At 36.9% G+C, this 14,497-nt stretch overlaps 1 protein-coding gene across 18 annotated transcripts in view; it reads right to left on the minus strand.

Moving 5' to 3' along the window:
- The window catches only part of BBS9 (Bardet-Biedl syndrome 9), a 432,524-nt gene that overhangs the window by 163,965 nt on the left and 254,062 nt on the right, over positions 1-14,497 (minus strand). Inside the window, exon 21 of one of the 18 annotated variants that reach the window (XM_072783530.1) lies at positions 10,015-10,432. The exons of the other annotated variants lie outside the window; for them this stretch is intronic. Coding sequence (XP_072639631.1) covers positions 10,301-10,432 — 132 coding nt within the window. The 3' untranslated portion in view covers positions 10,015-10,300. Of the gene's footprint in view, positions 1-10,014; positions 10,433-14,497 lie in introns of those variants that run through there. 18 annotated transcript variants of the gene reach the window in all.

Genomic DNA, 14,497 nt, shown 5'->3' on the forward strand with positions numbered 1-14,497 from the left:
AACTTGCTTAGAGATGCCTATAGTAACTCTTTTATAGGCCTAGTTAAAAATGATACTTTTATTTCAAATCATCCTCCATTTCAAATAATAAAATATACAAAGAGCATTTTTCTGCTAAGTTCTTATAAAACAAGAAAAGAAATAAAGTCATCTTAGTAGTTTAACACTTTGGTTTAATACTTTGGTATAATGACCAAAAAGAATACCCTTGAATTTGATATTAGCTAGTTTTTCATGGAGCACTACCCTCCCTGGTTTATCATAAAAGGAACAAGATTTATAATATCATATCATAATGGAATTATACTGCAAAATAAAGATTTTTTAGAATAACTTAAGAAAACATTCCAGACATAAGTGATGGACAAACTAGAATGGGATTCTTGGGGATATCATAAAATATTTTTTCTTTGGTGATCTTAACAACAACAAATGTAACCCTACGGGGCCCTCTGGTTGACCCAGAAGCTAGCAAGCTGTACTTGATTTGCTCTTTTCTCGTATTTCAATGTTAATCCTCTTGAAAGCACACAAAAAGAGGCCCAGTTACAGAGTAGTGCAAAATAAGAATATTTGTCGACTCATCATACATCAGAGGTGATTTCTACTAAACATGTGGCTCTGACTCTGAATAAGAAAACCAGATTAAGTAGAGAGAGATGGACCTTCAAAAGTGATCTCCACCAAAAGCTAGATCTATCCTTTGCTTATATAGGTTTTAGCTATGTGAAATTTTACTGGCCAAATGCTCTGGTCAGCTAAAACAACTAAAAATTAAGAAAGCTGTATGCTTTAAATTTTGCTATTTGGCAAGTAAAATCACTCTCCTAAACAGCTACCATATAACTACTTATCAAAGGGAAATCAAAATTGAAATTATACAGTATTTATAAAATTATAAAGATAATAAAGATAGGCATTTATTGGTACTATGCTATGAACTCTACAGGCAAAACTTAACTACATTTTTTTAAACCTAAAAGGTAAGTATTAATAGCCCCATTTTACAATAGAAGAAACTGAGGCTCGAGGTCATAAAATAATAAGTGACAAGATCCTAATAAATGTCTTACTGCCTCCTAAGCCTACATTTTCACCAAGCCATAATGCATCATCACTACAGTTAAATGTGTAAGTTGGCAAAGCTGTACTCAAAGACAAATTCATAGCCTTAACTGCTTTTAGTGTTCTAAATAATAAAAATGAATGATACAAACAGGAAAAATAGAAACCACAGTATGCAGAAAAAAGAAAATTGAGATTCAGAGCATAATGAATTATTATTGATAAATAATAGTTCTGGTTGAATTTTTTTTTAATCCCAAGGCAAAAACTACTCCCCTCCAAAAAAGTGAGCAGGTGAAGGCAACATAAAATAAGTAAAGAAAAGGAGATATAACAACAAATAAAGGTGGCATTTTCTTTAAAAAGGAGAAATACACTTATGTAAATGTATGCCAAAGTGTGCTTCCAGTGTCCTATAGAAAGTTAATAGATGCTACTACATACACACACACACACACACACACACACACACACGAGCATTCAGTATCTAAATTTGGGAAATTATGGGCTAAACAAAGTGAACAAGTTATTTCCAGCATTTCTCCTCATCTTTGACATACTAGTTTATGTTAATCTCCAAAAGATACTTTTTTTGATAGGAGGATCATTTCATACCTTTAAAAAATACTTCAGTATTGAGGCGCCTGGGTGGCTCAGTCAGTTAAGTGTTAGACTCTTGGTTTCAACTCAGGTCATGGTATCAGGGTGGTAAGATCAAGCCCCACGTCAGGCTCCATGCTCAGTGCAAAGTCAGCTTGAGATTCTATCCCCCCTTTCTCCCTCCCCCTGCACCCTCCCCACACTCATGTGCATACTCTCTAAAATAAATAAAATCTTTAAAAAAATACTTCAGTATGGAAAAAAATGTATAAAACATATTTACAGAGCTAGCCTAACACTCATATCAAAAAAATCTAACAAGTAGTGGAATAGAGAAAAATCAATTGAAAGCCACTATAATTAATACCCTGTAGAGGCTAATGAAACACCTATGTGTAAGCCACAACAGGAAAACTACCATAGTTATTATAGATCTGTATATTAAGTACTATTCTCTCTTTGTTTTAACCCCCGCTGAAAATGTTGTCAAGGCAAACAAAGTTTTATCCTTTGTCAGTTGACACTGGGAGGACAAGATAGGGTTGCAGTTTTCCATCCTCAGATGGGTTTAATTTAAAGGAGAAATATGGACCCTATAAAACCAAGTCAATCATGTTCCTCAGTTTGAGGGAGTAGGAGAGAGGGGAAAGTAATTCTCTCATGATCTGCTTTAAAAACGCAATAAATACTCCCTCTATTTGGGCTGCACTAAATTCTGGAAACCCATAAAACATTGAGGTGTGAGAAAAGGATATGCAGTAATCCATTTTATCTATATTGGAACTGTCAATAAGGGTGGGTCTACCTTGGCAATAAAACACTTTTGAAAGAACAATAAAATATTTAAAACTATTTGAATTCAACCATATTGACTCAATAAAAGATAATATCCCACGCTGTCAAAAATCAGCAGTGCAAATATAACTGCAACCTATCCTAGTATTTACTTGTGTCTTTTGTGCATAGTATAACGACCACACACTCTGCTTTTCCATTGACAATGTAGGCTTATACTTGCTGTCATGGTGCAATTATTAATTTTGCCTCTCTTTCCTCTCCAAAATGTCTAGTTTGGACTATAACCACATAGTCACCCTAAGCTCAAACTATACAGTACCATTATCTTCATAAATCCTCAAGCCAAGGGTTAAGGGTGACCTGATATTAAACTCCTATACATACCTGCATTCATATCATAGCTCTGCTAATTATGTGACAGGGGTGAGATTACTTCTTCTATGGCCCTCAGTTTCCTCATGTATAAAATAAGATAATAATAACTATTTCAGGTTCATATGAGGATGAAATAAGAAAATATCCTATGCTTATCATAAGAGCTGGTATTCAGTAAATGCTCTATAAATGCTAGCTCTGAAAATTATAACAACCACCTCACAGAGCCCCAAATGTTTTCACACACAAATTGAATATAATAATACCAAAATCCTGAATGATATGGAAGATTATATTAGAAAACCCACATAATATGTCTGGCATAGGGTCAGGTATTCAATATGTGCTCAATAAATGTGTATTTCCTTCATTTCCTTAAATCTACAAGGGCTGCAGTATTTTTTTTAAGGGCTGCAGTATTAACGACCCACCACTAATTGTGTTTCATTATACAAATACAAATTCTACACCTGCAAAAACAAAATACAACAAAAGAACAGTAGCAAAATATGATAGTGTCTAGTAAATAAAATTTAAAAGAAGAGCAACAAGAACTGTGGTAAATTGTCTCAGAGGAGCAAAATTGCAAGGAGATTCAATATTCTAGAACATTAGGAAGGTGCTTGCACTTTAGAGACATATGCTGTTGAAACTATTTTTTAACTTTCCTCGTAGCCTACCCTCAGCCATTCCACCCCAATCCACCCCAGTCTATTCAGCCAAAAGTAGACCCATTTACCTTTAAGGACATATTTCAATATTTCTTAACTGTGGAAAATCATGAAGGGTCTAAGATTTTACCCTATATACAAACTAACAAATTAATCTGCCATCATTTTATGGATATGTACAGAAGATTCAAGACTCCTAATCCCAGGCAAGAATTTTATTACTTAAAACAACAGCAAGAGCCAGCATGTCAGCATCTGTGCTAGTTTCTGGAGCCCAAATTCCCACGAGCAATACAAAAAAGGCCAAGGTGATATCTATACATGTGGTGAGTTGGGTTACAGCAGAAGAACCCAGAGCTCAGGGAACCTGAATCCCTTATAATCATCAGTAAGTACACATGGAAGGAATAGTTATCTTTATTATATTACACAATAAATAACCTATGCCTTACTCTGGAGGGAGCTACTATCTCTCTCATCCAAGGCTATTCCTTGTAAAAACATCCTTAAAAGATAGTCCAGAGCAAAAGCAGGCAGTGCCTCTCTCTGATCACAAGACATGCAGAAACATAATACACCATGCAGAATTGTCTCCTAACACCAACCAGGCACACGTGGATTACGCCTGTCCCCCAATCCCAACACACAGTGTTCTGTGCTTAGATAAATTAGGGAAATATTAAATACAGGACAGGTTTTTTTTAAGTTTCTTTAAAACAGAACTTCTCAGAGCCTAATAATCCAATGTGACTTAGTGAACCCCCAACAGGAGGATATATAATGCAATGTTTTAAAACTCATTTTTCACAAAACACCTATAAATATCTCCCAAAGGAATATTCGTTGGATCACAATTTGGGAACTTTAGGGAGAGTTTATACCATGTGCCCAATATCATCATTCTCTCTTATATAAGGTTAGCTAATATTTTCCCATTTATTTCCTAAAATCCCAAATCCCACAGAGAAATGTTTACATAAAGAAATACCTTTTTAAAGTATTAAATTATTGAAAACAAACAAGCAAAACACCCTGTAGAGTCCCTCTGTGCAAAGGAACCCTTAAAAATAATTGAGATAATATAAGTACTTAGCACTAGCTGGCACACAGTGAGTGCTCAGAAAATAGCAGCAATTATAAGTATTAGCCATTTTATCATGGTGCATTTACAAAACCCTCTTTGTTATAACACACTGAATTCCTATTATAAGTAAGCTGGTGTGGCTGCAGTAACATCGGGTCATGACTAGTGATTTTTCCTTCTCTAATTCTACTACCGTACACTTTCCTACATGCAATGTTTCCATTCTCCTCATGCCAATATTTTACTCCACAAACTGAACCTTATAAGCCTCTAAGTTTATTTTAGTCTAAATTTGATAAATGTTACTCAAAGCCAGTCTTCCTTTTTGTTTTCTTTTAATGTAAAAAATTAGATCCCCATTTGTTTAGAAGAACTAATTCAAAGTTTAAGTATCTGTGCTTTCTTCGGTTCTTGCTCTCCTAACAGGGTTGCCACTGAAAGGTCAAGCTGCATCTTATGAGCAAGTGGCAGAAGACATTGGCTTAGTTATCTGAAGCTCAGCACTAAAATAAAATACAGTGAAGCCTGCTTGGTACTTCAACGTGAAGGTGATGTCAAGTTAGTTTGTGTAGGTCCCAAAAGAGATTTCTAATGCCCTGCTTCTTCCAGCTGCCCTCATGACAGTACCTTTTCATTCAGAGCCTTTGGAGGAGGGGAGACCTGGCAGGCAAGCTGGCATCCATTTCTTTTTTTTTTTAATTTAAACTCAATTTGCCAACATATAGTATAGCACCCAGTGCTCATCTCACCAAGTGTCTTCCTCAATGCCTGTCACCCAGCTACCCCATCCCTCCACCAACCTCCCTTTCCACAATCCTTTGTTTGCCAGAGTTAGGAGTCTCTCATGGTTTGTTTCCCTCTCTAATTTTTCCCACTGAGTTCCCCATTTTTATAAGACACCCATCACCTGGCCTGACTGTCTCTCAAAAGAGTGCCTGTTTGTATTATCATCATACTTTGATTTAATTAATGATAAATTACTGGGTAAGTAAGATCTAGGACCTATAACCAGTCTCTAAGTTTAGACATGGGGTGGGGCAAAAGGAGAACTTCTCCAATTCTATCAGAATGCTGCATAACAAAATGACATGGAAATCAAAATAATCTGGTGTTGTGTGTTTACAGTATGTTAGAACATCCTTCAATAAAGGCTTGTCCTCATTATTCAGTTTCCTGTCTGTAAATTGGAATGTGATTTTCCCCCTTACTTCACAGTTTAGAAGAGACATTAATGAACATTTATAAAATATTAATTTTATACCAAATACAGCATAAATGGTATTTTGTTTTTCACAAAACATGATGGTGAATATCCACTTGCACATGTTACTCTCAGAGTGATCAGATCTCTAAGTCAAGTTATAAAAAGGGACTTCTATTACTCTGGCATTCTAAATCTTCCTTGAATAGCAACTAAAGCTAAGCAAGAAATTAAATTTCCATTTCCAAAATTAAAAAAATCTTATACTTTATAGCTATTTGTGTGAAGAAGAAACTCCCAAATAAGAAATTTCATTAAAATGTGGTCTATAGACTAAATTTTTTTACAAAATTATGTTAAAATCTCTGCTTAACTCCATATTGCACATACTATTTGTAGATATTTCTAAATACATGTTTCTGATATTTTAAACTTTTTGAGAAGCTAGTTCTGAGGAATTCTCTCACTAAGTGCAGTTCTCACAAGCTACAGGAAGAAAACTTGCCAGGCATTTTCCTGGACTTGGCATAGAATCACCTAGGAACCTTTTAAAAATCATTCCTTTTTCCTTAAAATCCAATGAACCTAGAGTAGGGCCCAGGAATCTGTATTTCTAAATATCTCCTCTAGATCCAACTCTAGGCAAATTTTAGAACTACTGAAAGACTGTCACTGTACGTTTCAAATAGCATCTAGCTGGCAGCAGAAAACTGCACTGTGGAAAAGGGGAGGTTCTCTTCTTTAGAAGAACAGAGCAGTCCTCTCTCTATTCTTTTGAAACGATAAACCAAGGAGTTATCTTCCGTTCCTCTGGCTATCACCACTTGTTCTTCAAGCACAAAATCAGAGAGATAGAATTTTAAAATAAAAACAATACATATTCATGGTGTATGTGTGTAGTTTTCTAGATAAACGAAAGTCATCATCAGGTAAAGTCAAGTCAGAGAATGACACGTGCTAGAGGCTGAAGCAAAAAAAAAAAAAAAATGCCACTTAGCAGTTGAAAAGTCAATGAATGTACCTGTTATGCCAAGACAAGAAATTAATTCTAAATTCTGTAAACTTATTGACTTTCTTTTTATTTTATCTGCTTTAATTCAAAAAGAAAGGAAAGTGGTCCTTTTAACCTTCCCAGCAGAGAAAATATGCAGACATGAAATTTTAACCAAGACATGGCTGCCCCCTAGTGCCTGCTTACCCCAATTACAAGATTTTTTTTAAAGGAGGCTTACTAGTCTTGGGAGAATGCTTCATTTCAGCTTTAAAGTAAGAACACAAACCAAAGATGGTTTCTAAATGTCCTGATATACTCATTTTTGTAAAGTGACTATCCCCAGCCCTTTAACTTATTTCCCAGGACAGCTACAATTTTTGAAGCTTACCCACTTTGAACTGTGTTGCTAAAATAATGCAAGATATTTCTCTGCTGTTTTCTTTTGTTTTCTCTGTTTATATATTCTTCATATACCCTATAAAAGAGCCCCTTAATCTTAGTCCCTGCTAACTACCAGAAGCAGGGTGTGCCCATGAGCCCAGACTCTGAATGCCTCTCCCTCTATGTTCCTACAGGCCCAGGGCTGATCCCACCTCCAGTACCAGAGGCAGATGTTCTCTGCAATGGAGCCCATCCACACTTGTACTTTTGCAGTCAGTCTTATACCACAGCCAGGCCTGCTAAACCCTCAGGCCCTTGGTGAGTGGCTTCCATAATCTCTCTAGCCTGGCTATTGCTCCCTATTTTGCTGATCTCACTGCATCAGCAAGTATCAGGATCCCAGGCACTCACTGCAACCACTGCCCTCACCTGTTGAGGAAGTGGCACTGGCTTGTGATGGGAGGGTCCTTGACTCGGATCACCCAGACTTCTCTCCTAGTCAGATTCCTTCAGAAATATTCATATGAATAGACATAATTCAAATAGGTGTGTTTATATATAAACTGAATAGTTCACATTTACTCGTTATTTTTTTTACTTGATCATTCTTTTTCTCTGGTAATCAGCTCTTTTCTCTTTGCATTAAGCCAAATACAATCTTTCATGCTTCTTGAAAAACTATATTGTGAACATAAGATATTCTTCTTTTAAAGTAGGAATTTAAGTGGGACAATCAAAAGTAATAAGAACTTGGTAGACAGGAAGCAAGAAAAGTTGGGCATCTATTTTGCTACTTAACCAATACCTTAAAACTTACCAAATTTAAGGTACTATATCACTATGTAATCACATTCTAGTAAAAAATATCACTCTAAAAATGGCCTAGAGGTTATAATGAGAAGCTTCTTAAAGTAAATCACCAAGAGAAAGAAAAAGCAGCTAATCTGCAATAGTAAATATTTATTCTTTGTGGTACACATCAAATATACAGTGGTCTGCATCAGAATAATATTTATTCACAAAGTGAAATGAATGACTTACATGTTACTATAAAACAGAATGTCACATTTTTTGAAAGGCAGAAACAAACCATACAAATGTTACTGAAATTAGCAGCTAGAGTAATTGTACTTATTATAGGCTGTAGAAGCTATAACTATATATATTGACATGGAATGTTAATGATTTATTTTTACAAGGAAAAAAGAACTTTCCAAACAGCTTGTACCTTATGACCCTATTTTTATATATTTTTATTTTTTACTTATATTTACACACAATACAACACTTTCAAAATCTGAAAGGATATATACTACATTCAGAATATGCTTTCTTCCTGGGTGGCAGAATTAGGATAATTTTTATTTTCATTTCCTTCTCTTTACTTACCTATAATTTCTGACAAAGAATTGATATGTAGGAATGGTGGCTAAAAAGCTACAAAAAAAAGCTGCATTTTTTATTTTTTATTTTTATTATTTTTTAAGATTTTATTTATTTATTCATGATAGACATAGAAAGAGAGAGAGAGGGGCAGAGACACAGGCAGAAAGAGAAGCAGGCTCCATGCCGGGAGCCCAACGTGGGACTCGATCCCGGGGCTCCAGGATCACGCCAAGGCAGGCACTAAACCGCTGAGCCAAGGCAGGCACTGGGCCAAGGCAGGCACTAAACCGGTGAGCCACCCAGGGATCCCCAAATCTGTATTTTTTAAAAAGGGAGTAAAATTAGGCCATGCTTTTAGGCCATGTTTTTATGGTTTTCCTCAGCTACCACTATGTCCTTTCTTCAGGATCAGTATTGTTGAGTAAATTAGAGAAAGTTTTTCTTGGTTGGGGCCTACACTTAGGATGGGGGAGCAGGATACTGTTTAAGGATCTCTATTGTTTGTTTTCATCATTTTTTGAGTTTGAAATTCCTCTGTCTCCACAGTCCAGACTAAGACAAGAGTGTATTTTGCAATAACTGGCTTTTGCTGCACTCTGCTGGAACATTCTCTAGTGTTCTGCACAAAATGATCAATAAAAAGTGTTCAGATCTTTGCTATATCTGGTTTAAAATATCTTCATGGAGGTTCAGAAGTTTCTATGGATAAATGAGAATGTTCCTTATCTAATAAAATTGATACAGTTTACAAACATATATACCAAGGGTCACCATGCTCATATATCAATAAGTGGCTATAGATACAATAGTTGATTATGATATGTTAAAGGTAACTTTTTTTAAAGATTTTATTTATTTATTCGAGGGGGCGGGGGGCAGAGACAGACAGAGGGAGAAGCAGGCTTCATGCAGGGAGCCTGACGTGGGACTCGATTCCGGGTCTCCAGGATCACTCCCTGGGCTGAAGGTAGGGCTAAACTACTGGGCTACAGGAGCTGCCCTAGAGGTAACATTGTTAAGTGTTTATTTTGTACCCTCTAAGAGAGATCTTTTCTCAACTCTTTTAAACAAATGCAAGGATCTATCTTTAATCTTATAAATTCCCTAGATGTACCTAACTGGACTCACATTATTTGAAATCATTTGTTAAATTAAAAAGAAAAAAAGGGGGGGGGGGAACGACATCTGGGTGGCTCAGTGGTTGAGCATCTGTCTTTGGCTCAGGTCATGATCCTGAAGTCCTGAGATGGAGTCCCTCATCGGGCTCCCTGCAGGGAGCCTGCTTCTCCCTCTGCCTATGTCTCTGCCTCTCTCTGTGTCTCTCTCATGAATAAATAAATAAAACCTTTTAAAAGGAGAGAGAAAAGAAAGAAAATCTTATCAAATTAAAGCAGTTTTGCAGTTTGTTGGGAAATAGTCAAATGATTTACACCTGCTTTGTCTATCTACCAATCCTCATTTTTAGTCTTTTATCTCTTCCTCCCTCAAACACACCTGCAGTCAACATTCAGCATGAAGCTCTTTCGGTGAAAAGTAAATCAATTTGTGTTGGCCCGAGATTCCACAAAACACTGTCTAGAGAGGCCTCAGTAACACAGATGCAATGGAAAAGAACCGTGGCAGGCTTGTTTCAACAATCTTCTGAGGGCAGTAAGGAAAAACTTTCACCTTAGCCCTGTCTTGGGAGTTGCAAACACAGATGTTGGCAAGAATCCCAGCATACACAAAATACTTCTCAATTTTTACTAATACCTGCTAAAATTATGTCTTGGCCTCTTTGCCTGGAAAGAAAAGTCTGGGATGACCCGTCTTTTGACTTTGTAATCTGCATAAATCTCTTGAAGAGGGTTCACAGGAAAAGTTTCCATGGAACATTTCTATTGAAAAAAAGAAAAAGAGAGAGAGAGAGAGAAAGGGAAGGAAGGAAGAAGGGAAAAAGCAACCTCCTCAGCATCATCTCCCTCTCTATAGATTTCTCTACTGCATTATCAAATGAGAGTGGAGAAATTCATGAGTCCATAAGCCATAGTCAAAAAGCGTGGAACAGCCTTGGACTGGATCCCTGCCCAAATCTTCTAATGGCATGGTCAAAAGTCAAGTGTATACTAGTGCCCCCAAGTGTCTGGTCCTGGGCCAGCAACAAACCTAGACCTCAGAGCCAAAACAACCAGGACCTTATTTTTCATAAATGAACTGCTGTTAAGACAATCCCATGTTGTAGGAAGAAACACAAGCCTGGTAAAGGTAAAGGAGCCCCATCAACTAAGTACTTAGAAGAGCCAAAACCTGAACCAGCCCTCCAAATCCATTATCTCATAAAATCACTCAATGCCCCTAAAACAGAAAACTATCCCCATTTTACAGAAGAGGAAACTATGGCTCAGAGAGTTTTAATAATCTGCCCATGGTCACAAAGGTAGTTAACAGTGAAGTCAAGGTTGAAACTCAGGTCTGTTTCAACCCAAAATCTCTTTCAAGTCCACCAAACTGCCTCAGAGGCTGCAGTTCTTGTCCCATCTCTGATACGTTGAAGAGTTACGAGTTACTGACTTTTTCTTATTCTTTTGTGAATGACATAACTAAACATAATTTCTAAAACTTTCTTAAACTCCAAAAATCCATTATTCTCAGGATCTGTTCATATCTTTCTCTGCCTACCCCCTCCTTTTATTGGAGGGGGGGGGGACATAGGACCTAAATTCTCTAGGCTAAAAAAATCCCAAGTTAATCATAAAGGCTTCAGATGTCAGAGATTCTCAACTGCTGAGTACAGCTTGCAATTGTCAGTAATTTTCTCTCTAAACCTGGTGGTTTAGTATATCAAATAAAAGGAAGCCAAATAAGACACCAAGTGCTATAAAAATATTTAGCACAGTCTCAGTAAATTTCAATCCCTAAAATTATTTATTTATTCCCTACAAATTACTCCCCCAAAATTATTTAACATATTTGGAATCAAATAATGAAAGATATTTTTGCCACATCACCATTAGGATCTAGTTTCACAGAATTTTGTTACTGTATTATAATCACTAAGCATATTAATATAAGGTGGCAATGACTTTATTTGGAAAATGATTACATTTAAAAAGCAAATATTTTAAGTACTTTAAGTGAAAATAAGCTGCTCATTTCCATCAATGTTTGATCAATTGTTTGGCCTTAGCCAAAGCATGGTTATTTCAAAAATAAAGCAAGCAACACTTTTACACTCTATTTTCCTTAATAAAAAGTACATTTTATTTCATTATTGATGTACAATTTTAACTAAAATTCCAAGTCCACATTTTGCTTTTTAAATAACAGATATTTTCATTAGCTAACAAAAAGTTAGCCCATTGTCACAATCCTCCTGAAATAATTAAGGTAACAAGGGCAAAAGGTTACTTAAGACTTTACTACAGTGGGAGCTTAAATTATAGGTTTTAAACAAGATGTAAGGACCAATACGCATGAAAAAAAAAAGTGCAATTTTAATGGAATGCAGAACAAATTAACTTTTTAACATTTAATAATACCCAATTGCATAATGGGATTTTGCTAAGTGCTACAGGGAGCAAAAAATAAAAGTAACACTGCAAGGTATGCTTGTTAACTACTTCAAGCTAAAGGCATTATTGGCCTACTAAATGCTGTAGTAAATGGACACATTGTAACATGAAAGACTCTGGACTCTGCCATCTGATTGGCATGTTTTGTTTGTTGTTTCTTTTTAAAAGAGAGGAAAAGATCAAAAACCTCTAAGGAATTTTGTTAACATGTTCCCAGAATTTCTTCTAAATACTTCCCTAGACTGGGAAAAGCTTCTCCTACAGGGTTACCTTCTCCCCTATTAAGTCAACCAGAAAGGTGGCTACAAGATCCTTTTAAACCCAGCTCTCTCCACAGGGGCAGAACCACCACAGCATTCCGGTCCTGGACCTGGGGAGCCTGGAATTCAATCTGTGCCTCTTGACTGTAAAGCAATAACCATAGGGCATGGGGCCAGCCTTTGTTTTCATCCAATTAATTGAGCAAAAATGGTTTCAACTGTGAAAAGACCTCCATGACCTAGCTCCAAAGCTTGACAAAAGAGGTATGGACTATGTGCCCAAGCCTCAGAATTGCACTGCAAGAAGGGACTGTGACACACTGGCCACATACTCTGTCTCCCAAGGGAGAGGGTCGGGGACATGATCAATTCTTAGTCTTCATAATCAAGGGTGAAAATCTATCCATCATCCTTCTGCTGACCCATCTGTAATGAAAAAACCTACTTTAGGCACTAGAGGAACCAAAACTGTATAACTTTCAAGAGCACTAAGAGCTAATCTTAAGTTTCCTGCAAAGATGTCAGGGGCAATATTCATTTATTCACTCTATCAATTTAGAGTTACCTACCATAGGCCAGGCAGTGTGCTTGACAGAGTGAACAAGACAGAAAGGGCCCCTGCCTTTACAGGACCTAGAACCTAGTAGCTGTATATGCCACAGATAGTCTCCGTCAACTAAAGAAAGTGGCCAAGCTCAAACAGTGAACACAGGTAAGCAGAAACACTATTTCCACTCCTCTTCATTACATGCTCCCTTTTCTGTCCTTTAATCCTTTTGTTAAGTTTCTAAATAACCTGGCTGAATGAAAGATTGGCCATCAGAAAGAGAAAATACTGAGACTTTTTTTCTAAGGGTTGACAGTGAAAACCCAGTTCAGCCAGAAAATCTTTCTTATAGTCAGGCATATACTAAAACACTCCCAATCCCCACCCCTTTGACTGACTCTGCTAAACAGTTATGGAAACATTTGCCTTAGAGCCTGAATAAAACCTCAGAATCCTTCTCAAGTCAGCATTTTAGGCAGCCACCACCAACTGTTCAGAATTGGCATAGGAGATGAATATTATTTGCTAGTGCAATCTCAGAGTGCATTAGAAGAGTTTCTATACCCAATAGAAGGTTGAGCTAGATGACTAAGGCCAACTGCAATGCCATAAATATAGGAATATGAAATCCTAAAAACGGGAAGTATACAACTTAAATTAATTATAACATTCCAAAAGTGTGTTTATTGGTAGGGTATTTAAACTCATAGAAGGAATTTCCCCAAAGAGACAATACCATAAATTGTGTTAATGTCACAGAACAGTCCTCAAAAGACTCTTTTAGCCCATTATGTGCCAAAATGGAACTGAACAAGTATACATTTGAAAAGAAAAACTAGTAGAAAATAAGAGACTTATGGGGGGTTAGTATACTACTCTCGATAAAAGTTTAAGACAGCATTGTGGACTAGACCCAGGAGTTCAGAAAGCACATGTAAAAGAAGATGCCACAACAAGGCTCAGAGACAAACTATATAAAACCACTAAGAAAGAGGGAATTTGACTGCGGGTCCTATGCTTTAAACACCATTTCTACCATGAAAAATATTCCTGAGATGAAATTTTTAAAAAAGGACCACAAGCACATCTTTTATACAATGATCCCAATTGTTTTTAAAGATTTTATTTTTTTATTCATGAGAGACACACACACACACACACACACAGAGAGAGACAGAGAGACAGAGAGGCAGAGACATAGGCAGAGGGAGAAGCAAGCTCCATGCAGGGAGCCCGACCTGGGACTCCATCCCAGGTCTCCAGGATCAGGCCCTGGGCTGAAGGCGGTGCTAAACCGCTGAGCCACCCAGGCTGCCCTCCCAATTTTTAAAATAATGTATACATGGGCAGCCCCGGTGGCGCAGCGGTTTAGCGCCGCCTACAGCCCAGGGCGTGATCCTGGAGACCCGGGATCGAGTCCCACGTCAGGCTCCCTGCATGGAGCCCGCTTCTCTCTCTGCCTCTCTCTCTCTCTGAATGAATAAATAAATAAATCTAAAAAAAAATTTTTTTAAATAAAATAAAATAAAATAAAATAATGTATACACACAGAAAAAGAATGTTCATAAGGAATTACGTTCATTT

Source organism: Canis lupus, chromosome 18 (genome assembly GCF_048164855.1).
Source record: "Canis lupus baileyi chromosome 18, mCanLup2.hap1, whole genome shotgun sequence".
NCBI classification, from domain to species: Eukaryota; Metazoa; Chordata; class Mammalia; order Carnivora; family Canidae; genus Canis; species Canis lupus.